General features: G+C 43.8%; 1 protein-coding gene across 19 annotated transcripts in view; it reads right to left on the reverse strand.

The window, feature by feature from the left end:
• AK9 (adenylate kinase 9) overlaps positions 1-24,698 on the reverse strand; it is a 174,062-nt gene that overhangs the window by 105,018 nt on the left and 44,346 nt on the right. For 16 of the 19 annotated variants that reach the window (XR_003089364.2, XR_012902623.1, XR_012902624.1 and 13 more), the window contains exons 13-17: positions 18,601-18,745; positions 16,507-16,626; positions 15,136-15,177; positions 12,545-12,619; positions 82-236 (exon numbers count right to left, since the gene is read on the reverse strand). Coding sequence is in view for 15 of the 19 variants with exons in the window: in XM_025184731.2 (XP_025040516.2) it covers positions 82-236; positions 12,545-12,619; positions 15,136-15,177; positions 16,507-16,626; positions 18,601-18,745 (537 nt within the window). In the remaining 4 variants the exon portion in view is untranslated. Of the gene's footprint in view, positions 1-81; positions 237-12,544; positions 12,620-13,540; positions 13,692-15,135; positions 15,178-16,506; positions 16,627-18,591; positions 18,746-24,698 lie in introns of those variants that run through there. The other 3 variants (XR_003089366.2, XM_025184740.2, XM_075923978.1) reach the window with 3 other exon arrangements.

Consider the following 24,698-nt stretch of genomic DNA (forward strand, 5'->3'; position numbering starts at 1 on the left):
AATATTGCCAAAGGAATACATAAAATATTACAAGAAACTCTCAAAAATAGTATTTGAATGTTTTGGTGCTTGTATTGGTACCTCAATAATGGCTTTCTCTAAAACTTCAGCATATACTTCAGCTAGTAGCGTTACTGGAGACTGTGCTGCAACTTTTACAGCTTCTTCTACCAAAGCTTGTACTTCTGGGTGATCAGCAGTTATCTCTGACTCTGTTATGTTTATAGATGTATCTTCTATTGTGTTTGCAAACAACATAAATGTAAATTAATAATAAAGGCAGTTAGTATCTTACATTTTACAGTGTTTTTATCTAGAAGGCTTATAAAGCATTTTACTGGTTTTACAAATTAGTGTGTATATCTAGAGCCCAGCAAAGATACAAAATTTGTATCTGCATCCATATCAGAAAAAATGAACCAAGGATACTAATGGATATAAAACAGATATCCACTAATTAGCAGGGTTCTAGATACAAAATTTGTATTCATGAATGCATCCAGATCCACATAAAAATGTAAGAATGGCCATACTGGGTCAGACCATCGATCCATCTAGTCCAGTATCCTGTCTGCCAACAGTGGCCAATACCAGATGCCCCAGAGAGAGAGAAAACAACAGGTAATCATCACATGATCGCTCTCCTGTTACCCAAAAAAATGAGCCATGAATACCCGTGGATATAAAGTGGATGTCTACAAATTTCAGGGTTCAAGATACAACATTTTTATCCACATCTGCAAAAATGAGCCATGGATATCTGCAACCATATCCACACATACAGAAGATATAAAGCAGATACCCATGGATTTGCAGAACTCTGTGTATATCCTATAAACACTTACATGACCACCATAACAGCCATTTAGGTGAAATGAAACATTCATTTAAAAACAGAGCAGCGCTACACAACAGTTTTGAAGAAATTACATAACATGTATTTAATAATGACAACAGATTTTATGTCTCATTTAAAAGATAACTTATGTAGAACAATGACCACAAGACCAGAGTGGGCATTATTTCAACATTGACTCAGAGTGAAGAATTAATTACTAATACCACTCCCTTTAAAACTTTCAGAGCTTCTCTTGAGGGTTTCTAGTCAAAATGTTAACCTGTTCTGACCCAGGATTGTATGTTAGAAAAACCAAAAATCATAGTGTAATGTGGCACCTCCTCAGTAAGAGAAGGTTACTCACCTTTAGCGGTAACTGACATTCTTCCAGATGAGCATCCCTGTGGGTGCTCCACAGCAAGTGTTGATCAGTCCCAGAACTGCAGACCAGACTCTTCACAGCAATGCATGGGGGTCCATGCATGCATGGCAGAAAAGGTGCATGGGCCTCCTCTCAGTTCCTTCTCTACCCAGAAACCCAGTCTGATAAAAAGGTGTCTGAAGTAGAGGGGATGATGGGAGGATAGTGGAGCACCCACAGGGATGCTTATCTTGAAGAAAGTGAAATTACTCACCTTGGTGCAGTAACTGTCGTTCTTCAAGATGTGTGTCCCTGTGGGTGCTCCACTGTAGGCGCTGGGCTTGCCCCAGCACTGCAAGACAGAGATTTTTCACAGCAGTAGTCCAGCTGGACTGTGCATGCGTGGGGAGCGTCTCTCAGCGTTCAGGCCCTTTTGTGCTGCGTGGTCCGGTCTGAGCCAGTTCCTCGTACCTGCTTCAGTATCTGGAAAAAAAGAGGACGGACACAGACTCCGAAGTGGGGAGGCGTGCAGGTAGTGGAGCACCCACAGGGACATGCATCTCGAAGAATGACAGTTACTGCACCATGGTGAGTAACTTTGCTTTCTTCTTTGAGTGATGTCCCCGTAGGTGCTCCACTGTAGGCGTCTGCACAGCAATATCCCCCCTTCCCCATATCATGGAGGTAGGTGGGAATCAGAGTCTCTATTGGTTTGCAGATGAAAGAACTGCAGCCGTTGCGGATTTATCTGACAGCCATCTCTGCTGTACAGCGTAATGTTCTACAAAGGTGTGACAGGACGCCCACATGGCTGATCTATAGATGTCTGCAAGGGGAACCCCTCTGAGGAAGGCTGTGGAAGCTGAAACAGATCCAGTGGAGTGTGCTCTGGGGTGTTCGGGGAGCGGTATTCCCCAAAAGAGTAGCAGTGGGTTATGCAAGACACAATTAAGTTAGCTACTGTTTGAGCAGAAATGAGTTCGCCCTTGGAGTGTTCTGCCAGGGACAGGAGAAGTCTGTCTTTCTAAAGGGTTTGGTGCGATCAACATAAAAGACTAGTGCTCCACACACATCTAGAGTATGGAGAGCCGCTTCTTTAGCAAAAGCAAGTGGCTTAGGGTAGTATGCAGGTAATACGATGGGCTCATTAACATGGAAATTGGAACAGACCTTAGGTATAAAGGCTGGGTGATGTCTGAGGACAACACAGTCCCTCTGGAAGATGGTGTATGGGGGTACAGTCATTAACGCTGATAGCTCGCTGACTCTGCACGCAGAGGTGATCGCAAGTAGAAACACCAACTTCTGGGTCAGCAGTTGAAGAGATATTGTGGCCAACGTTTCAAATGGTGGGGCCATAAAGGTCTGTAGTACCAAGTCCCACAGCGGAGGGGGTAGCACAAGAGCGGGTTCAGATTTGTCAGGCCCTTGATAAACCTCTTTGTGAGGGGATGCGCAAATATCGAAAACCCTCTATAGGCTGTCAGAAAGCCACTATTGCCGCGAGATGTACTTTTAGTGATGCTAAAGCTAGTCCTGTTTGTTGTAGATCCATTATATAGTCAAGAATGTTATGCATAGGAGCAAGTAGTGGGTTCATGTGAGGGTCTGAGCACCAGGCAGAAAACCTTGTCCATTTCGCCAGGTATGTATTTCTTGTATTAGGTCGCCTACTATGTATGAGGACATTTTTAACCTTCTCAGAGCATAAGGTTTCAGTAGCACTCAGCCAGCTAGGTACCACACTGCGAGGTGCATCGTATGAAGTTGTGGGTGGAGAAGGAGACCGTGGTTCTGGGTGAGAAGTGCCGGGAAGAGGGATCCAGTGCTGCCTCACCCATGCAGGGGCTATCAATATCACTGTGGTCCAGTCTGTCTTGATTTTCTACAACACTCTTGGAATGAGTGGTATAGAGGGAAAAGCATACATAAGGGGTCCCCTCCAGCTGATGAGGAATGCGTCCCCCAATGAATGGTAACTGAGGCCTGCCCTGGAACAGTATTAGTGACACTTCTTGTTGTTGTAGGTTGCGAATAGGTCGATGAGCGGTGTGACTCATCGGTAAAAGAGGGAGTGAAGAACTCCGTGGTGAAGCTCCCATTCATGATCTGGGGCAAAATTCCTGCTGAGGGAATCCGCTGCCATGTTGTTGATTCCAGGTAAGTATGATGCCACAAGAGTGATGCCTTTGGTGATGCACCAGTTCCAGAGTCGGACCGCCTCTGCACATAGGGATCATGAGTGTGCTCTGCACTGTCGATTGATGTAGTACATTGTGGCTATATTGTCTGTTAGAATCTTTACCATAGACTTGCATATGTGGTCGCAAAAATGCCTTCAAGCATTCGTGACAACTCTGAGCTCCAGAAGATTTATATGGAGCAATGTCTCTTGGGTTGTCCAGCAGCCCTGTACAGAGGCTCTGCCCAAATGCGCTCCCCATCCCAGAAGGGAAGCATCTGTTGTAATCTGGTATCGTGGTAGCGGCTGGTGAAAGGGCATTTCTGACAGCAAATGCTTTTCTATGGTCCACCAGTGCAGAGAGGCTATGACGTTGGAAGGTATCGCCACTATCCTGTGTACATCGGGGGTGGTATGATTGTGCACGGTGGCTAGCCAATGTTGGAGGGTGCGAAAGTGTAGCCTGGCATTTCTGACCATGAAAGTAGTTGCAGCCATATGGCACATAAGCTTGAGGGCCAAGAGTAATTGAATCCTGTGCTTGATTTGACAGGTATCTATTAGCAGCTGTATTGCATGAAACTTGGCCACAGGTAGGAATGCTCTTGCTGACTTGGAGTCCAGCCTTGCCCCAATGAACTCTAGGTTTTGGGTGGGAATCAATGTTGATTTGCCCTCGTTCACTAGTAGGCTGAGAGATTGGAAAGTTCGTCTGGTAATGGATATCATTCTGGCTACCTGCGAAGACGATCGGCCTTTTATAAGACAGACATCTAGGTAGGGGGAATATGATTACCCTGCTGCATCGGAGATGAGCAGAGATGACTAAGAGCACCTTTGTGAACACTTTGGGGGCAGCTGAAAGTCCGAATCGAAGGACCCTGTATTGGTAGTGGTTTTTGCTGACAACGAATCTGAGAAACCGTCTGTGTGCAGGGTGGATCATAACATGGAAATAAGAGTCCTGTAGGTTGAGAGCAATGAACCAGTTGCCCTGATCTAAGGCTCGGATAATTGATGTAAGGGTCACCATTTTGAAATGCTGTTTTCAAAGATATTTGATTAGTTTCCTGAGATCCAAGATTGGTTTCCAACCCCCTGACTTCTTCTGAATCAGGAAATAGAACCCTTTCCCTCTGAATTTTTTTAATAATGGAGATTGCCTATCTACTAGAACTGCAAGGGACCTTGAAAGGTCATCAAGTCCAGTCCCCTGCCTTCTCAGCAGGACCAAGTACCATCCCTGATGAATTTTTGCCCCAAATCCCTAAATGGCCTCCGCAAGGATTGAACTCACAACCCTGGGTTTAGCAGGCCAATGCTCAAACCACTGAGCTATCCCTCCCCCAATTCTTGCAGCACTCTTTCTACTATGCCGATCTGCAGCAGATGATTTATTTTGGCTAGGAGCAGATCTTCATGAGAGGGGTCCCTGAAAAGGGATGGGTTTGGGGTTTTTTTAGGTGGGATAGAGAGGAAGGGTATGGCATAACCGGTTCTGATTATCTCTAGCACCCATCTGTCGCTGGTGATGTCTGTCCAGTGTTGGTAAAATGGGCATAGGCAATGGTGAAACAGTGGGATGGTGACTGGTGAGACTGGTTTTGTGGATGGTTATTCTGATTTCAATGCCTCGGAGGCCATGGACGTTGGTGGGAGTTATCTAAGGGCTGGTGTTGTTGCTGTTGCCACAGCTGCCTGGGATAGTAATCATAGTGTCTCTGGTATGGCGTGTATCGTCATCTCCTATATGGCGGATTGTACATACCAAGTGTTCTCAGAATGGACCCGGTATCCTTGCTGGAATGAAGCAGGGTATCTGTATTTTCCACAAAAAGGTTAACTTTCTCAAACAATAAATCTTCTACCTTTGATTTCAGGTCCTTAGGAACTGCTCCAGCCTGAAGAAATGAGGCCCTTCGCATGACAACTGCAGTGGCAGTGGCCCTGGCTGCAGTGTCCACTAGGTCAACTGCTATCTGTAAGCTGGTCCTGGTGGCAGCGTTACCTTCCTAAACAATAGCCTTCAGAACGGGTCTCTTAGATTCAGGTAGAGACTCCATGAGGGTTGTCAGTTTTGAGTTAGATAAATTATGGTTAGATAAATGCGCCAAATAGTTGGCTATTCGGAGAAGAAGTATTGATGATGTATACACCTTCCTTCCAAATAAATCCAGTCTCTTTGAATCTTTATCCAATGTTTAGCCTCTATATTGTGGTGCCCATGCTCTTTGTCGTGCCGCATCAACAACCAAGGAATTGGAGAGTGGGTGGGTGAATAAAAACTCTGATCCCTTCGGGGGGACAAAATATTTCTTGTCCACCTTCTTGTTTGTAGACAATACCGATGCTGGGGTTTTCCACAAGTCATTGGCGATTTCCAATATGGCCTCATCCAGAGGGATCTCGAGATTCTTGAATAGATAGTGGTATTTACCTTTGATTTCAGTGAGCTGAATCTCGTGAGAGAGAGCTACTCTTTTGAAAAGCTCTTGGAATTGCCTGAGATTGTCAGGGGGAGAGGTGTCCCCTGGTATAACCGCCTCATCTGGTGAGGATGACAACGGATCGGTAGGTGATATCTTAGGCTGGTGTGTTTCCTCCAGTAGGGGCTGCTCTTCCTTGATGTGAGGCTGGGGGTGGGGGGAGTGGGGATTTTGAGCCACACCAGGAACGGGGTGGGTCGGTCACTGGTGAGTATTTCACAGAGGAGTCGTGTGTCCTAGATCTAGGAAATTATCTGGATGAGCAATGATAAGAGCAGTGGTATGGCGAATGGATTCTGTAGTACAGTGGTCCCCAACCTTTTGAGGTTGTCGGGTGCCAGGGGGCGTGGCCGTTCGCCTGCCGGGCGCCAGGGGGCGCTCATAGTCCTTTCAGGAATCATTTTGGGTATGCAAAGACTGTAGTATCATCAATCCTCATATGGAAAGTTGTGATAGCTGCCAAATGTAACTTAATTGAGCTCATAGAGAGATGCAACTATTTGAGGTGCAATAAGCAATCCAGCTCCTATATTGCTGGGAGTAGCCCAGTGAACGAAGCAAGACCATTTGTCCATGTATACCTTCTGAGTTGAGGGAGCTCTACTGTGCAAAAGGATGTTGTACCTGAGTTGAGCACTGTAGCTCTATCCCTGAGAACCATCTAGGTATCAGGCTTTGAGGTGCAGTGTTAAAAACTGTGGATGTGGAGACTGGATTCCTGGTTGGAAAAATATCCTTGGGTCACATGGAACTGTGATTGGAAGACATAGAGTCATTCTCTTCAGGAAAGGGAACTATGGTTATTGGGGCCAACAAAGGGCTATGAGGATGATTCTTGCCTTGACCCTCCTTATTTATAATCCTGTTGAGAAGGGGAATTGGAGGGCAGGCATATAGTAGGTGATGGTTCCACTTGAGAATGAGGGCATCTCTGAGGGAGCCCTTGACCATGCCAGCCCTAGAGTAAAACAGGGGGCACTTTTTGTTTGCCTTTATGGCAAAAAGGTCTATCTGGGGGTATCTCACTGTTCGAAAATCATTGTGAGAACTCTGTGAACGATCTACCACTCATGGTCCTGAGATTGAGTTCTGCTTAGTACATTGGTGGTGGTGTTTAAAGCGCCGGGAAAGTGGTATGCACTTATGGAGACAGCATAGTTGAGGCACCAGATCCATAGGGCAATGGCCTCTGTACATAAGGCATGGGACTGGGCTCCACTTTGCCTGTTTATATAGAGCATGAAGGTGATGATGTTGGAATATATTCTGATAGGCTACGTCTACATTGGCCCCTATTCCGTAATAGGGATGCTAATGTAGCACTTGGGAATAGGCAAATCCGCAGGGGATTTAAATATCCCCCGCGGCATTTGCATTTTCATGGCCGCCGCTTTTTTCCGGCTTGGAGATAAGCCGGAGAAAAGCATCCAGACTGGCGCGATCCTCCGGAATAAAGCCCTATTCTGGAGGATCTCTTATTCCTGGACGCTTTTCTCCAGCTTATCTCCAAGCCAGAAAAAAGCGGCGGCCATGAAAATGCAAATGCCACGGGGGATATTTAAATCCCCCGCGGATTTGCCTATTCCCAAGTGCTACATTAGCATGCCTATTTCGTAATAGGCAGCCAGTGTAGACACAGCCATATTGTTGTATGTTCTGATGATGTTGGTATATATTCTGTTTTCCGGCTATGTGAGGTGGGAAATGTTGGCAGGCAAGTCGAACGGCTCTGAGCTCAAGGACGTTGATGTGTAGTGCAAGTTCTGTTGCTGCCCATATTCCTTGAGTGATGGAGTCTTTCATATGTGCTCCCCGCTCAGTAAGGGAGGCATCAGTTGTGATGACCACTATAGGTTCTGGAGTTTGGAAAGGAATGCCTAGGCATAAATTCTTTGGGTTTTGTCCACCATAGTATTGCATTTTTTACTGTGGGAGGAATAGATGGGTTTTTGGTTAGTGGGTGAAGATTTGGGTTGTAAACTGACCTGAGCCAGCCTTGAAGGCATCTCATGAAGAGACAAGCATTTGGAACGACAGGGTTGCAGGAAGCCATGTGCCTTGAAGTTGAAGACAATTGTGTGCAGTGACACATAGCATTAGGTACAACTTTAGAACTAAATCGCAAATCTTTGAGAACCTGTTTAGGGGTGGGGAGGCTATGGCAGTGGTCGAACTGAGCTGTGCTCCAATGAATTGTATGGACTGAGTTGGTAGAAGCACTGATTTTTGTCTCATTCACTAATAGCCCCAGTGATTGGAAGCATTCTCAGATGAGAATCGTCCTCAGTTCTTGCTTTGATGAAGCAATCACTGAGATAAGTGTCGATAATAATGTCCTGTTTCCTGAGGTAGGCCATAACCACTGTCAACTTCTTGGAAAAGGCTCTCAGAGTCCAAAGAGTATGTTGGTAGTGCTGGGTATATAAGTTGAAATGGAGAAACCGTCTATGAGCAGGATGAATAGTAATATGAAAAGTCGAGAGACGAAAACCAATCATCTGGCTCCAGAAAAGAGATAATGATAGTCAACATTACCATCTTGAATTTTTGCTTCTTTACTAATTTGTTGAAAATTAGACACCATCCTCTGGTCCTCTTTTGTGTGAGAAAATAATGTGATTAAAAATCACTCCCATGGTCTTCCTGTGTGACTGCTTTTATGGTGCCCAACTGGAGGAGATGCTCGACTTCCTGTTGTAGGATGGCCTCGTGAGAGTGGTCCCTAAACAGGAACAGGGTAGGAGGTGGGAGGAAGGGATGGAGAGGAAAGGATTGGTGTATCCTGATAGGATTGTTTATAGTACCCATCTGTCAGATGTTATTTTCTGCCAGTTGGCATAGAAAGGCAGAAGGCAGTGGGTGAATGGTTTATTGTTAATTGGCAACTCTGGAGTGGACAGAATCATTTTTGGTCTTTTAACCAATGGCTCAAATCTTCTTATTTGGTAGGGGTGGCTGATTGGTAGTGCTGCTCTAGTTGCAGCTACACTGTTGTCTGCCATGACCTAATTGTTGCTGTGGTTGTTGGACCTGTCTCTCATGTTGATAAGTATAGGGTGGGTACCTCAGTCTCAGGTATGTTTGGTATCAATACTGCCTCCTCCTGGTTGCAGGAGTACGGATGCCGAGAGAATCGAGTGTTGCCTAGGAATCCTTTATTGAATGAAGGACCTCATTGGTCTTGGTAGGAAAGAGCTTTTCGCCCTCGAATGGTAGATCCTCCACGGTTGACTGAATTTCACACAGAAATGCAGAAGAGTTAAATCCATCTCATAACGACTACAGTCACTATTGATCTGATGGCAGTATCTGCAAGATCAAGAGAAGCCTGTAGAGCTGTTCTCTAAATTGTGTGTCCATTCACAATGATCACTCTGAATTGTTGTTTCTTAGCCTCATGTATATCCTCAATAAAAGTGTTGAATTTTGAGTAGTTGTTAAAATTGTATTTACCAAGGAGTGCAGTGTAATTGTCAACTCTGTACTGTAGGGATGGTTGAGGTGTAGGCTTTCCTGCCAAACAAATCCAGTCTTTTTGCTATCTTTGTCAGCCGGGGTGAATCAAGGCTGATGCTGCTTGTTCCTTTGATGGGCTGCATCCACCACAAGATAATTGGGTATGGGTGGGTGAAAAGGAATTCTGACCCCTTTGGAGGATGTAATATTTCCTATCTGCCCTTTTACAGGTCAGGGGGATGGTTGTGGTGGTCTGCCACAGTTTTGGCAGGTTCCATAATAGCTGGATTAATAGGCAGAGCAATCTTGGATGATGGCATAGCTTGGAGGATTTTGGTGAGTTCATGCTGTGTCTCCTGCACTTCCTCCATGGCAATATTGAGTTCTTAAAGAGATCCTGGAAAGTTGTAAAGTCATCAGCTGTGATTTGAGGATGTGGCATGACTGCCTCATTGGGTAAGGAGGATGAGTTTGTATCTGGCGAAGTACGGGGGCTTGACTCACAGGATTGTGGATCCAAAGTTTCCTGCTGATTCCTCTGCAGTCATGGAGATTGTGGCGGAGGAGAGGCTGTGGGCTGCTTATGCTTCTTTTTTTTAAAGTCTCTTTTTGTAGTCATAAACCCATGGATTCCAAAATTGCCATTGTGCAGAATAAGGCATGGAAGTGGGCCACAGGAGGCATGCTGGAGGCAATGGGGTGCCTAAAACTGGGATGAGTTGATGTTACGGACATTTCACTACCTGGTGACAACTGAGAACGATAAATCACCTTCATCATCATCATCGTTGGATAAAAGGGTAGGCGATGAGAGATGTTTTGGTGCTGCTGACAGAGGTGACATGTTGGTACCAAGAAATGGAGAATTAAGTGTAGATAACACTGAAAGCAGGGCTGGCCTTACCATGAGGCAAACTGAGATGGCTGCCTTAGATGCCAGACTGTGGGGGGGGGGGGGGGGGGCACCACTAGGACCCAGAGTATAGAAAATCGTGTCTGCTGCTGGTGCATATATATTCTCTCTGCAGTACCATGAGAGGAATAGAACAGGAAGAAGGCAGAATTGAGTCCTTTCAAAGTTTTGGCCCAAGCGAGGGGATATGGGGGCATCATTTGAGCTCTCCGCCTCAGGTGCCAAAATGTTGTGGGCTGGCCCTGACTGTAAGGTCTCTGTGATGTAAGTACCTGGGTTCTGGAGTGGAAAGTGTCATGACTGTCGGTACCATGAACAGTACCGGAGCAGGTGTGATTGCGGTTGGCACCAATGAAGGTTGTGCCACTGAGGTAGCTGTGGCACCATCAGGTGGTGGAACAGTGCTGATGGACTGCACCACTGGCTTCTGCGGTGCCGTGGTAGAAATCTTCAGTGCCGAGGATTCAGTTGTCTGGTTACTTGATGCCATAGTGGTTGCCAAGGCATGAGAGGCAAGCATGAAAGGGCCTGCAGCCTCATTGTGGGCTCTGAGGGTACTGTGCCTGGAGAGAGCCCGATCGGTACCCGAAATGTCCAGTGCTTCATAAGTGCTGAGGCAAGGTGGTCTGTTAGTCCTTGGTAACAACTTTTCAGTTGTGTGCCTCTTAGGTGACTGTGACTTGTGAGGTAATGAAGAGGCACATTTTTGGGGGGATTTTTTCCCTTTTTTGGGTCTTCCCCTATTAGGATCCTGCATGCCAGGATCCAAGATGGGATGTTGTGACTTTTCCAGCATAATAATTTTCAGGCGGAGGTTCCTGTCTCTGCATGTTTGCACCTTGAGTTTAGCACAGTGCTGGCAGTCCTGTTGAACATGGGACTCACTGAGGCATTTGACACATTTAGAATGTCAGAGGCTATGGCTACACTGCCATTGTTTTGCGGAAGAAGATATGCAAATCACACTCGTATTTGCATATCTTCTTCTGATTCTTTTTGCGGAAGAGGTTTTGCCGCTATTTGGCCCCGTGTAGACGGGGCCAAAAGTCAGAAAAAAAACCTTCTTTCACAAGACCCCTCATTCCTCATAAATTGAGATTTACAAGGGCTTGCAAAAGAGGGGTTTTTTCTGACATTTGGCCTCAACTACACGGGGCCAAATAGCGGCAGAACCTCTTCAGCAAAAAGAATCAGAAGAAGATATGCAAATACGAGCACGATTTGCATATCTTCTTCTGCAATAAAATGGCAGTGTAGCCATAAGCAGAGACGGGTATAGCCTCATTGCAGGCTGAACAATGTTTGAAGCATGGTGACCCCGGCATTATCAGTGGGGTGAACAGCAAACAGTGGGAATTGTAACTGGAGAAAACGGAGGGATTTTTTTAAGGATTTGTTTGTTTTTAGGGAGATGAACTTGGATAAAGTGTAAAGTAAGGGAAGAGGAAATAATGAAATTCAACTACTTATCTACAAGGATTAACAAAGAGTGAAGAGCACTGCTGAGCTCCGTCTTAGCTGGGGATGGTAAGAAAGAACTAAGAAGAGGGTGATCATGCCAAGCAGTGCCATTCATGCATGGCCCCCTATGCACTGATGTAAAGAGTCCGGTCTGCAGTGCTGAGACACACCGAGACCTGTTGTAGAACACCCACAGAGACATCTCTCGATGAAGAATAGTAAATTATTTTTTATTGAGGTCTAGATTTTGAGATCAAGATATAGTCAAAGTCCAGACTCCAGAGAAAATAATAAAAAATAGGGGTAATAATAAGTAAATTAAAAAAATCTCAGGGTCTGTTTAGAAGTGTCTGATTGTCTGGATTTAGCCCACAGTCTACCTATTGATAACTCTTGCTATAAACCATGAAGTCTATATTCTCAAAGATATGTAAGTCAATTATTCACATTGACTAGCACCATGAATTAAGTTGTTCATTTTTTGTACAACATGAATAAAGATCATATATTGAAATGATTAAATATTTGAGGACTTCAAAATCATTAACTTTTTCATATGTTTTGCTGATTAAATGGCAACAAAAATACATGGTGGAGTTACTTTATGAAATATACTATGTATTGTGTGAATAGACATTTGACAAAAACGTTAACCTCATTTTTTGTAAGTCTAATTATATCAAGATTTGTATTGTCAGTGTTGAATTTCTGTCCCTTAAAGACCTAAACATTATCAAGATATCTGCATTAAATTATAATCTCTTTTGCACGGATAATATGTCTTCTGGCAATTTGTAAATTGCAAAACAAACACAGACATAATTACAATCATTAAAAATGCTAGTACCATTTAGTTCTTCTGTAGTTCCTTCTTCATCAGTTCTGGACATGAAAGTATCTTCATCGGTGCCTTTAGTATCCACTACAGTTGTCAAATATCATAACATAAAAAGAACATTATGAGTAAAACAAAAGATATTTTTGTCCAAAAGTAGAAATAATACATTTAGGTAATTCTGCATTTTCTTTGTAGAGACTTACGTTACACAATAAGTAGCACATTACAATTATAATACTACTACTTCAAGAACAGAGTTAAACTTGATTATTATGGTTCAAATTATATTTTAATATAATGCAGGTTATGCATTAATTTTGTAATAGACAATTCTTGCACAATTTATGGAGGTGTTTGTGACTCTCGAGTAAAAGTTGAGAATTGTAAAATGATAGAATTGCATTTCTATGATATTGTAGCATAGAAACAATACTGCTTAATATTTTGTATAAAGTGGCATATACTCCGTGATAAAATGGACCCCAATTGTGCCAAAAACTTTCTAGATATTACAGTATTCAGGTAAAAGTTATGTAACAGTTTTAGATACATTTTTAAGTCTGAGGGTATGGCTACACTGTTTGGTTTTTTTGAAGACGGTATGCAAACTATGCTCACATTTTCATATCTTCTTCTGTTTTTTTTTTTCTGGAAGAGAATTTTCCGATATTTAGCCCATCTACACGGGCCCAAATGTCTGGGGAAAAAACTTCTTTCGGAAGCCCCCTGTGCACCTCATTTTACAAGGAATAAGGGGGCTTCTGAAAGAGGTTTTTTTCCGACATTTGGTCCTATGTAGAAGATATGCAAATGCAAGGACCATTTTCATACTTTCTTTGAAAGAAAAAACAACAGTGTAGCCGTACCCTGAGAGTTTTATTGAATTAAATATTTAAAAAGAATAGGCCAGTCAGCACAGTATATTTTATGCATGAATATACTGAATTCAGGGTTGGCTTTTTACAGTGTTCCCATGTTTTGAGTTTTTAATATGATATAGGTCACCTTTTGGTTTAAATAAAATGTGTGAGAGAGTCCACATTGCTCAAAATGGTGCTTGGTCCTGCCATGAGGGCAGGGGACTGGACTTGATGATCTCTTGAGGTCCCTTCCAGGTCTAGCATTGTAAATCTTTTGTTTCCAGCTGGCTGAAAAACTAAAGAAAACACTACTGCGCATGCTTACATATGGTTCGCATTTTCAAGCTTTTCTTCTCAACTATGGGGTCTATAAGTACGATTTTTTAAAAGGAAAGCTCAGATTCTGAAGCACAACTCTGCAGTTAGAGGTGAATTCTGTGGCAAATCATGTGGGCATTGAGTCTGAAAGGCTCTCATTACACATTGTTAAAAAAAATTTCAAGTTATTCCACTTATCCAAAGTGTTCACAGAGAGATCATCCACTAAACATTCTTTCAAAATTCTTTCATTCTTCATCATCCACTGCATAACATGTTCAACTGCATATTTCATCATTTTGTAATGTCTTTCAGTGATATAGGGAAAATCATGGGCCAAATTCATCGTTGGTCTAATTCCACTGAAATATTGAAGTTATACTAGGAATTAATTTGGCTGCCTGTGTATTACAGCAAATAAAAAAATTAATTAATAAAATATTATGATATTGAAACAAGTCATACAAAATCCAGAAATCCAAAAAGTTAAGGATTCAAACACAAAACTGGACCATCACATGAAGCTCTATTCAATGACTGCTGAAATTAATAACAGACATTCTAGAAATTCAATGGAGTTGTTTTAGATTCATGGTGCATCTTGCATACTTTTGTATCCAGTAAGTTAGATGCTGAGTTAAGGTCCTTCAGGCCAGAAGGCTGAGGATGTGAGGGGTGCAGGAGTCAGAGTTGGAGGGCGAGAATGGGCTCAGAGCAGGGGGCTAAGGGTGCAGGAGTCAGGGCAGAGGTTGGGAGTGGCTGCTGGCTGTTCCCCGGGGCAGGCAGGAGCAGCAGGGGCTGCACTGCCTGGCCCCCAGCTACTATGTTGGGCCAAGATGGGGTGGTGGTGGCTGAGCTGCCCAGCCAGCAGCTGCTTCGCAGCTCTCTGGGGCTGATAGGGCACAGAGACCTCTTCCCTGGCCTGGCCAGGGTGGCAGGGGGTCCATTGCCTGGCTGGTAGTTGCTCCGTGGCTCTCCAGGGCTGTCGGGTTGGTAGGGGCACATTTGCTTGCTGCCTCCCTGGGGTCATTCTTCAGTATGACAGTCCCTGCTATCACAGCCCTCCCTTTCTGTCTGATGAGAAACAATGGTATTCCATGCACATCCCATTGTCCTTGCACAACCAAACCCTTACCTTGCTTAAAGTTACGATAAAAGGAAGCTGAATACAAAAATTGGTGATTCTAGGTCTCACCATTTAGGAAGAGTTCTTGAACAGACAAAGAGACAGATGGACTCTCTCAAATATCTAGTAGATATAAAATTGCTTACATTTCTTACAATGCACAAATTGTTTTTGGCAGAGACTAAAAGCTGCAAAATTGGATCCAATGTTTATATCAATTACATGCATGGATTGATGCATGTAAACTGAATTTTATTTGAGACACTTATGGGTTTAGGTCTAGTAATCAGTTTTACCTGATGAGTCACGTTCTTGTTCTGAAGAACTGTCAGTCTTTTCTGTGTGAACATAAATATTAATACCTAATAGCAGTGCAACACTAATTAACTTATTTATATATACATTAGTTAATTATATATTTAGAATGTTTTTTACATATCTCATGTTTACACAGCTCCAACATCCATTCCTTCATAGTTCACATCCACTACATGCAAATCATTTCTTATCCACCCCTTCCTAATACTCCATGTCCTAAATCCATTACAAAATATTCTATTGTAGTTAATGGTAAACAATATAGCTGGGATGGTTGTGGAGGGGTATGCAGATGTGTGAATTGGGTATGTGTGCCTTCTGAAAGCATAAAAATTGCATATGAATCAACAGAATAAACTTATTTGAAGTGCTGCTGGTGTATGTATCACAGTCCTTAGTGCTGTTTTTTCATAACTAACTATGGGCATGTCTAAACAGCAGGGCTTAACTTGAAATAAACTACGCAAATTGAGCTACGTCAATTGCGTAGCATATTTCAAAATAGCTTATTTTGAGTTTTGCTGCTGTCTATACAGCACTTATTTTGAAATAGAGCACTCTTCCTCCAGCTTCCTTTAGGATGCATCTACACAGCAGGGCTTAACTCAAAATAAGCTACGCAAATTGAGCTACATTAATTGTGTAGCTTATTTTGAAATAGTTTATTTCGAAATTGAGAGCATCTACACAGCACTTATTTCAAAATACAACACTCTTCCTCTGACTTCTCTTACTCCTTGTACAATGTGGGTTACAGGAGTCGGAGTAAGAAGTCCTTCAGCTTGACAGTATTTCAACATTGTTTCAAAATAACTGCCTGCCATGTAGATGCGGATTAATTTATTTTGAAATAACACTAGTTATTTCAAAATAATATTGCTGTACCCCCACTCCTCATAAAGTGAGGGTTACAGGAGTCTGAGTAAGAAGTCCTCCAGCTTGACAGTACTTTGACATTATGTTGAAATAACTGGTGGCTGTGTAGATGTGGACAATATTATTTTGGAAGAACACTAGTTATTTCGAAGTAATGTTGCTGTGTAGACATAGCCTATGAAAAACTCTTATGCTATAGGAAAAAAAGTATATGGAAACACTAGACTTTTATCCAAAATGCACACCTAACTCCTAATGAAATCCATGGGATTTTTTTGGCATGGGGAGAAATGTAGCATTAGTATCAAAAGTACCTAACCTCACTGCTTTCAGAACTGTAAAATTCAATTTTTCAAAGAAGATTTAAATATTTTGTCAATGGAGATGAGAAAAGGAGAAATGAAAATAAATTAATTTTATTTTTTGAATAGTTAATAATGGTTGTGGGACAAAATAGATGAACATTACGATACCTTTGCTAGTATCTTTACTCTGATCTTCCACATTTGTTTCTTCCTCGGGCTTAATGGTGTCACTTTCTTCATATTCATCTGTTTCTTTGTAACTACCACTTTCTTGGGCATCTAGTGCAGCTGTGAAATATCATTACATTTACAGAAATTATGGCATAAGACAAAAATGTATTTATTTGAAATTTCTTCTTGAGCCTAATTTCAGTAACTACTAGTTTTATAAATATTTTTGAAAGTTTGTTTGTTTATTTTTGTTTGTCCCAAAAGATCTCCGAAACAGTAAGAGCTAGAAACACCAAATTTTGCACGGATACTACTGATTTCCCAACTTAAATGACTGGATTGGTTATATCTCGAAATTGGTTCCCCCGGAGCCCCAATTGGGCCCCCAGAACCCAAATTGAGCCACTAATTAGCTTTTAGTAGCACCTGATCATAGTCATTGCTGGACTCTTCTGGTAAGTGTGTCACAAATAGCAACTATGAGATCCTTTTCCTATGATAACAGAAAAAGTACTAGCTATGTTAATTTCTTAAAGTAATATATAAGAGAAAAGTATTTCCAATAAAATATGCTATGTTAATGTCATGGACATAGTTAATTCATACTATATTTTCCCCAGGCAAGGCTGGGCATTTCTGCTAGTCTAGAATAAAACAGAAGCAAAATATTGCACCTGAAAAAATTAAAAACAAAAACAAAAAAAGAAAAACATTTTAAAACATTATACCAAACCCTTGACATAAGCATTTCTCTCTAATTTTCAGAGTGCAATTATTATAACTATTGTCAAACTTTGGAACACAGAATATTTATGAAATATGATGCAAATTGCTGGCTTCCTCCCTAAAGAGCAGCATGCTGGTAGCAGGTTGGTGGTTAACAGAATCACCATATTTCATGTTCTAATCATGGAGAAGGCCCCTGACATTTTTTTGTAGTGATGAGAAGTGGTAGGTCTCTCAGCTGTCATTGTTCTAGCATGGGGTGGCCAACCACGGCTCAGCTCTTCACCCCTGAAAGTGCGGCTTGTGAAGTCCCCCCATCATGAAGCCACCCCATGTGCCCAAAAAACGGCTCCCTGTGCTTTTTTTTTTTTTTTTTTTTTTTTTTTAGCTCTTCTCATTTTTTCCACCGCTGTTTCGGCTCACTTCGTTTAATGGGTTGGTCACCCCTGTTCTAGTAAGCCAATATGAGGTCCTTGTAGAAAACTTGTAGAAACACTTCACATGGCTATTGTTTATCTTCATTCAATGCACAAAGTCACTAAAAAGAAGAGAGGAATGAGGCAAAAGATGATGAATGGATAGAGAACATTCTCATTAGTGCCCTAGGGTATGTCTAGACTGCTTCCTTCTGTTGGCAAAGGGATGCAGATTAGGCAGATCAACATTGCAAATGAAATGGGGATTTAAATGTCCCACACCTAATTTGCATAAAATGTCCACCGTTTTTGCCGACTCAGCACTTTGTCGGCAAAAAGCTGCAGTCTAGAGGGGAATCTGTCGAGAAAGAAAGCCTTTTTTGACAGATCCTGTAGCTCTCCTTGCAGGAGGAATAAGGGATCTGTCGAAAAAGGCTTTCTTTCTCAACAGACCCCCTCTAGATGGCCGCTTTTTGCTGACAAAGTGCTGAGTCGGCAAAAAACGGCAGCCTTTTTTTGCAAATTAGGCACGGGACATTTAAATCCCCACTTCATTTGCATTGTCGAATTCAGTGTTTCACTTTGCCATTTCCCTCATTTAATCCCATATAATATTTTAGTTAATATTTAATTAACTTATGGTGTCTTTAATATTCTAGTTACAGCTTTTCTGGAAAAGATTCTGGCTTGAAATAAAACTGGAAAAGAACTCAGCTTAATGCAACATAGCATAACCATAGTGTAGATATGGTTGGTAAAACTGTCAGGGCCAAAAAGAAATCCCATGTTTTGTATAATTTCATTCCAGAACAACTTTACAACTCTCTAACCATAATACTATGTATATGTGCTGACAGAGAGTTTAAAACATTTCAAAGTAGCAGTTGCTTTATTTTATTAACTAGAAACAAACAAGAGAGCCCAAAAAGCTGGAAAGCACCTTATTCACCTTGCTCTTTTAACATTTTTTCTATTTCCAGCTTATTTTTCACGTTTGTAATAGCAACATCTACTGCCTCAATACGAGCTTGTGCAATGATTTTTTCCCTTGCTTCTTCCATACACGGTTGAATGAGTTTGTCCATATCAAGAACCTAAAGAAAGTATTTGAAAACATAAGACTAAACTTAAATAATACATCTTAAAGTTTGATACATAAACAGATGCAAACTGAGATAATCCAATTCTACTGTCATAAACAATAGTGTAAAATTGGAGAAACTGGACAGATTTCAGCGAAAGTGGTATTTGTCTCATCATTTGTGCTACCTCTCAAACTCTCTAGCCTTGTATATTTAAGATACAAGAGGAAGTTACTTACCTTGTGCAGTAACGACGGTTCTTCGAGGTGTGTCCCCCCGTGGGTGCTCCACTTCAGGTGTTGGGCTCATCCTGCATCACGGGTTGGAGATTCGTAGCCGTGGTTCATCCGGACCGTGCATGCTCAGCGGCACATGCTGTTCGCGCCATTCGCAAGTCTGGGCACGGTCTGGCTCCTGCCAGTTCCTCCTGATCAGTCACTCCTGAAAAATATAAAGAAGAGATTCCGAAGCGGGGAGGAGGGCGGGTTGTGGAGCACCCACAGGGACACACACCTTGAAGAACCGTTGTTACTGCACAAGGTGAGTAACTTCCTCTTCTTCTTCAGGTAGCGCCCCCGTGGGTGCTTCACTCTAGGTGAGTACAGAGCAGTAGCCTCATTTATGGAGGTGGGATTGGATTTAGGATGTGGTTGGTGTGGACAGCACTGTGGAGGCCAGGAGTGATTCTCGAGCAATAGCGTCGATTGTATAATGCTTAGCAAATGTCATGTCTGAAGACCATGTTGCCGTACGGTGAATATCTTGCATTGGGACGCCTTTAAGGAAGGCCATTGAGGTAAATGTTGCTCTGGTGACATGAGCATTAATTGATGTAAGCGGGGCCTGCTGCGTAGTGAGTAGCACGTTGTAATACATTTTACAATTATCTTAGAAATGCGTTGCGAAGACAATGATTGGCCTTTGGTTCGTTCACCAGAACATAATAGAAGTCGCTGCGACTGTCAGAAAGGGAATGTCCTCTCGAGGTAGAAAGCCAAGGCTCTACGAACAACTAAGGTATGTAAGCGGGCTTCATGACTGGAGGTATGTGGTTTGGGGTAAAATGTTGGAAGTATGATAGGCTCATTGATGTGAAATTCTGAATTCACCTTCGGCAACAAATTGGGATGGGATCGAAGTATTACTCCCTGGCAGGTAAAAAGAGTATATGGCGGGTTGGCCGAAAGGGCAGCCAGTTCACCCACCCATCGAGCTGAAGTTATAGCTAGGAGGAAGGCAATGTTCATAGTGAGTGTAGGGATGTCACAGGTAGCAAAGGCTCGAATGGTGGATAGGTTAAGGTGTCCAACACCAGCTCCAGATCCCATAGAGCAAGAGCTTCCTGCATGGGAGGTATAGATTTGCTAGGCCTTTCAAAAGGCGTTTGGTCATCGGGTTAGCAAATATTGAGAATCCTTTGATTGACTATCTAAATGGAGAGATTGCCAAGAGATGGACTTTGATGGACGAGAGTCCCAATCCTGAGTGGTGCAAGTAAAGCACATAGTCCAGAATGCGATGGATTGGAATGGATGCCACATCGAGGTTATTGGTTAAACATCACAAATAAAAACGACGCCATTTATAAAGGTAAGTTTTGCGCATGGAATCATGTCTACTATACATTAGTACTTGTTTTACCTCTTGGGAGCAGAGGATTTATGAGCTATGGAACCAGTTAGGAACCACGGCATTAGGGGTAGCCAGTCAATTTGGGAGCGTGGCATTGACAGTCCTGGTTGCATCAGGAGGTCGGGTTGCTTCGGCAACTGGTATGGGGGTTGGAGGGACATTTGCAGAAGAAGGGGAAGCCATGTCTGCCTGGGCCAGAATGGAGCTATGAGTATGATTATGGCTCTGTCTTTGGTTATCTTCTCCAGTATCCTCGGAAGAAGTGGAACTGGTGGAAAGGTCTAGAGTAGGTGGTGACCTCAGTTTATCTGAAATGCATTCCCGAGGGATCCCGGCCCCAGATCCGTTCTGAAGCAGTATTTCAGGCATTTTGCATTGAGATGTGTCACAAAGAGGTCCATAGTGGGGTATCCCCATCATTAAAATATGGAGTGGATTACCTCTGGGTTGAGTTCCTATTTGTGCTGGGGAAAAAAATGTCGCTCAAGGCATAGTCAACTGTGCTGTCCTTGCCGGGGATGTACGTGCCCACAATGGTAACTCTGTGGCGTATACACCAGTTCCTCAATTTCGTGGCTTCCGCGCAGAGGGGCCTGGATCTGGCACTGCCCTGGCGATTGATATAGTAAACCGTGGCAGTGTTGTCGGTAAAGATTTGAACCATCTGGCAGTGAATTTTTGGTAGGAATGTCCTGCATGCGTTGAATACTGCCCTGAACTCTAGAAATTTGATATGTTGAAGGGCCTCTTGTGCACTCCATTGAACTTGAGCATGCTCGCCCTCTCAGTGGGCTCCCCAACCTAGCAGAGATGCATCGGAAGTAATTTGAGCTGTGGGTTGTGGCCAGCGGAACGGAACACCGGAGAGCATGTTGGCCTGAGAAGTCCACCATATTTGGGATTGGAGTACACTGGGTGGTACCATTACTGTTCTATGTATATCCTGATTGCCAGGACCATAAATTGACACCAGTCAGTGTTGGAGGCATCTGAGGTGTTACCTCGCTTGTCTTACCACATACATTGTGGCGGCCATAAGTTGTGTCTCATAAGTTGCAGACAGGTAAGTATTGGCATCTTGGGACTGATAGAAAGTGTCTGCGTAAGGTTCTGTATTTTGTGGAATCTTTCCAAAGAAAGACAGTCCCTGCCCATTGCAGAATCTAACCGTGCCCCAATGAACTTGAGGGATGTTTGTGGTATGAGCAAGGACTTCGGGACATTGAGTACAAGGCCGAGAATCGAATATAAGGCCCTTGTGACTTCAGTGGTGCGAAACGTGTGATTGTAAGTATGGGCCTTGATCAAACAGTCATCCAGGTACGGGATTATCATAATGCCTTGGCAGTGTAGATACACAGCGACCACTGATAATTACAAAAATACCCTGGGTGCTGATGATAGGCCGAATGGAAGAATCTTGTACTGAAAGTGCTGTATGCCTATGATGAATCTGAGGAAGCTTCTGTGTGCTGGTTGTATTGTCACATGGAAATACGCATCCTGCAAATCGAGGGACGTGAACCAGTCTCCCGTGTTTATCACTGGGAAACTAGAAGCTAAAGTCACCATCTTGAATTTGTGTTTCCTGAGATACCAATTGAGACCTCGAAAATCTAGGATAGGCCTCCATCCTCCTGACTTCTTCTTGGTGAGGAAATAACGAGAATAAAATCCTCTGCCCTGGAATTGTCGGGGAACTCTCTCCACCACCCCAATCTCTATAAGTCGCATGACCTTTTGTAGTAAGAGAGTGTTGTGAGATGGGTCCCTGAAAAGGGACGGGGTTGGGGGAGAGATAGGAGGAAGAGACAGGAGTAGAGTTGAGTATCCTGATGTTATCAATTCTCAGACCCAACGGTCTGTGGTGATGGTAAACCACCTGAGTTGATAGGGTCTCAGACAATGGTGAAACAACTTCTGTGATTCCGGGGGATATGTTAATAGAATGGTTCGCAGTCCCTCGACAGGACCGTCAAACCGGCTGTCTGTTGTTCTGAGAATTGGGCACTCTACCCGTCTGCGGTCTACATTTTTGGTGGCGGGGTCTGCCGCGCTGTTGCTGTTCAAATTGTCTGTATCTGGGTCCGGTGTATGAGAAGGGACTCTGTTTGTCATAGAGCGTATAATGCTTGCGATGATAAGGTGGTGTATACATGCTGAGCTTTCTTAAAGTTGTTCTGGAGTCTTTGCCTGAGTATAGAACTTGATCAGTCTTTTCGGCAAAAAGACTCTGCCTATCGAAGGGCAAGTCCTCGACTTTGGCCTGAAGCTCCCTGGGCACTGAGGCCAACTGGAGCCACGATGACCTTCTCATGACCACCGATATTGCCGTGGTACAAGCCGCCGCATCCACAATGTCCAGAGAAATCTGCAAGGCCATTCTTGAGGCTGTGTGGCCTTCCTGGACCACTGATTTTAATATTTGGCGCTTGTCCTCCAGTATACGTTCCAGTAATGCCACTAGCTTTGAATAATTATCAAAGTTATGGTTGGACAGGAGAGTGGCATAATTTGCCATCCTCAGGTCAGTGTGGCGGAGGAGTAAACCTTCCGGCCAAAGAGGTCCAGCCTCTTAGATTCTTTATCAGCAGCAGCGTTCTTATATTGTGGTGTCTTAGCTCTCTGTTGGGCTGCATCAACAACCAATGAATTTGGCTGCGGGTGCATAAACAGGAACTCCATCCCTTTTGAGGGAACAAAATATTTCTTGTCTGCTCTCTTATGTGTGGCCTGAGCAGAGGCCGGTGCCTGCCATATATCGTCTGCAATCTCAAGGATTGCCTCATCCAACGGTAACGCCGTTTTTTATTTTTGTGATGGCTGAAGATGCTGTTTCTGTTGAACCTCCATTATCTGGACTTCTTGACATTCCGCTACCCTCTTAAACAGTTCATGGAATTGGTGGATGTCATCTGTGGGGAAGAGTACCTAGGAAAGACTGCATCATCCAGCGAGGAAGAAGATTGGTCCGTTGGAGATTGGACTTGAGATTGTGTTTTCTCTGGCACGGGTATTTGCTCTGGTTGTTGAGGTGGTAGAGGCACATCCCCAGATGGTGTAGGTGGTCTTGTAGATGGTTGTGGAAGGGTTGGCAACCTGAGATTACTGTGAGGACTTCGTTGGTAACATTGTGGGGACCTCAAGGAAGAGTATCCTGAAGAGTAGCGACGTCGATAGTAATTGTCGCAGTGCCAATGGTAACGATCATGGTAATACCACCTTGGAGAATAACCTGGTGAGTATCTCCTTTCAGAGCCGTAACGATACCTGGAATAAGAGGATCGGGTTGGTGATCGAGGAGAATGGGATCTACACCTGGCATATGATGGCGAGCGTGAATGCCTACGATAACGTTCTAGTGATGACGAATACTGTGGTGAGGGTCTCTGTTGTTGAGGCATGAGAGTAGCATGACTTTCCTGTTGTAGTGGTACCGAAAAGACAGTGGCTGGTGACTGCAGTTGGGGAGAGACAGCAACCAGTTCTGGACTTGGAGAAGGTGTTAATACCCTTCTGGATTTGTGCTTAACCTTTCCTCGCACCGGAGACATACATGCTGCAGAGTGAGACCTGTGCTGTATCGGTGCTGCAGAGTGCCCTGTAAAAGGGTCCACTGAATGCTGTGCTGATGATTTAATCACACTGTGCACCGAAGTACTCGGTGCCATCATGGTGGTCCACGCCAATGCCAGCGTGGATGAGCCGCTCCGTCAGGGCACCGGAGATAGTTCCGAAGGCGTCGGTGTAGTAGCCGGTGCCACAGTAGCCGGTGCTATAGTGGCGGTGCAGGGCCAACCGGTGTCGACAGCAAAGGTGCCGACATTGGTGCCAAGACGTGCATGGTCGTCGGTGCCGCAGGTTTTCTTTTAACGGGAGCCGGGGTGGATTCAGGTCACAGGGCTGCGTCCAGTGCCAGAGTAGCCTCCCTATGAAGGGAAGGACTCGGCTCCGATATGCTGCAGCTTGACTTGTTCCTGTCAGCATGCCGGGGTACCATCGATCCCAAGATAACAGGCCTGTCCCCCACACTCCTGCGTGAGGTCGACAAGTGTCCAAGGGGTGACTTTTTGGCCAGTGTTAGAGCTGAAGATGTCGGCGGTCTGGCAGTCTCGGTATCAGTGGGCTGTAGAGCCTTGCTGAAGAGGAGCGTTTTTAACCGCATCTTGCAGTCATGTCTGGCTTGGGCAGTTAGTTAAGAACTTGGGCATTTTTGAGGGATATGACCCACGCCCAAACACTTAATGCACAACGAGTGTCCGTCAGACACCGGCATTGCATCGTGGCACTCCTCACACTTCTTGAAACCAGGGGATTCTGGCATGTTGATTGA

Source organism: Pelodiscus sinensis, chromosome 3 (assembly GCF_049634645.1).
Source record: "Pelodiscus sinensis isolate JC-2024 chromosome 3, ASM4963464v1, whole genome shotgun sequence".
Lineage (NCBI taxonomy): Eukaryota > Metazoa > Chordata > Testudines > Trionychidae > Pelodiscus > Pelodiscus sinensis.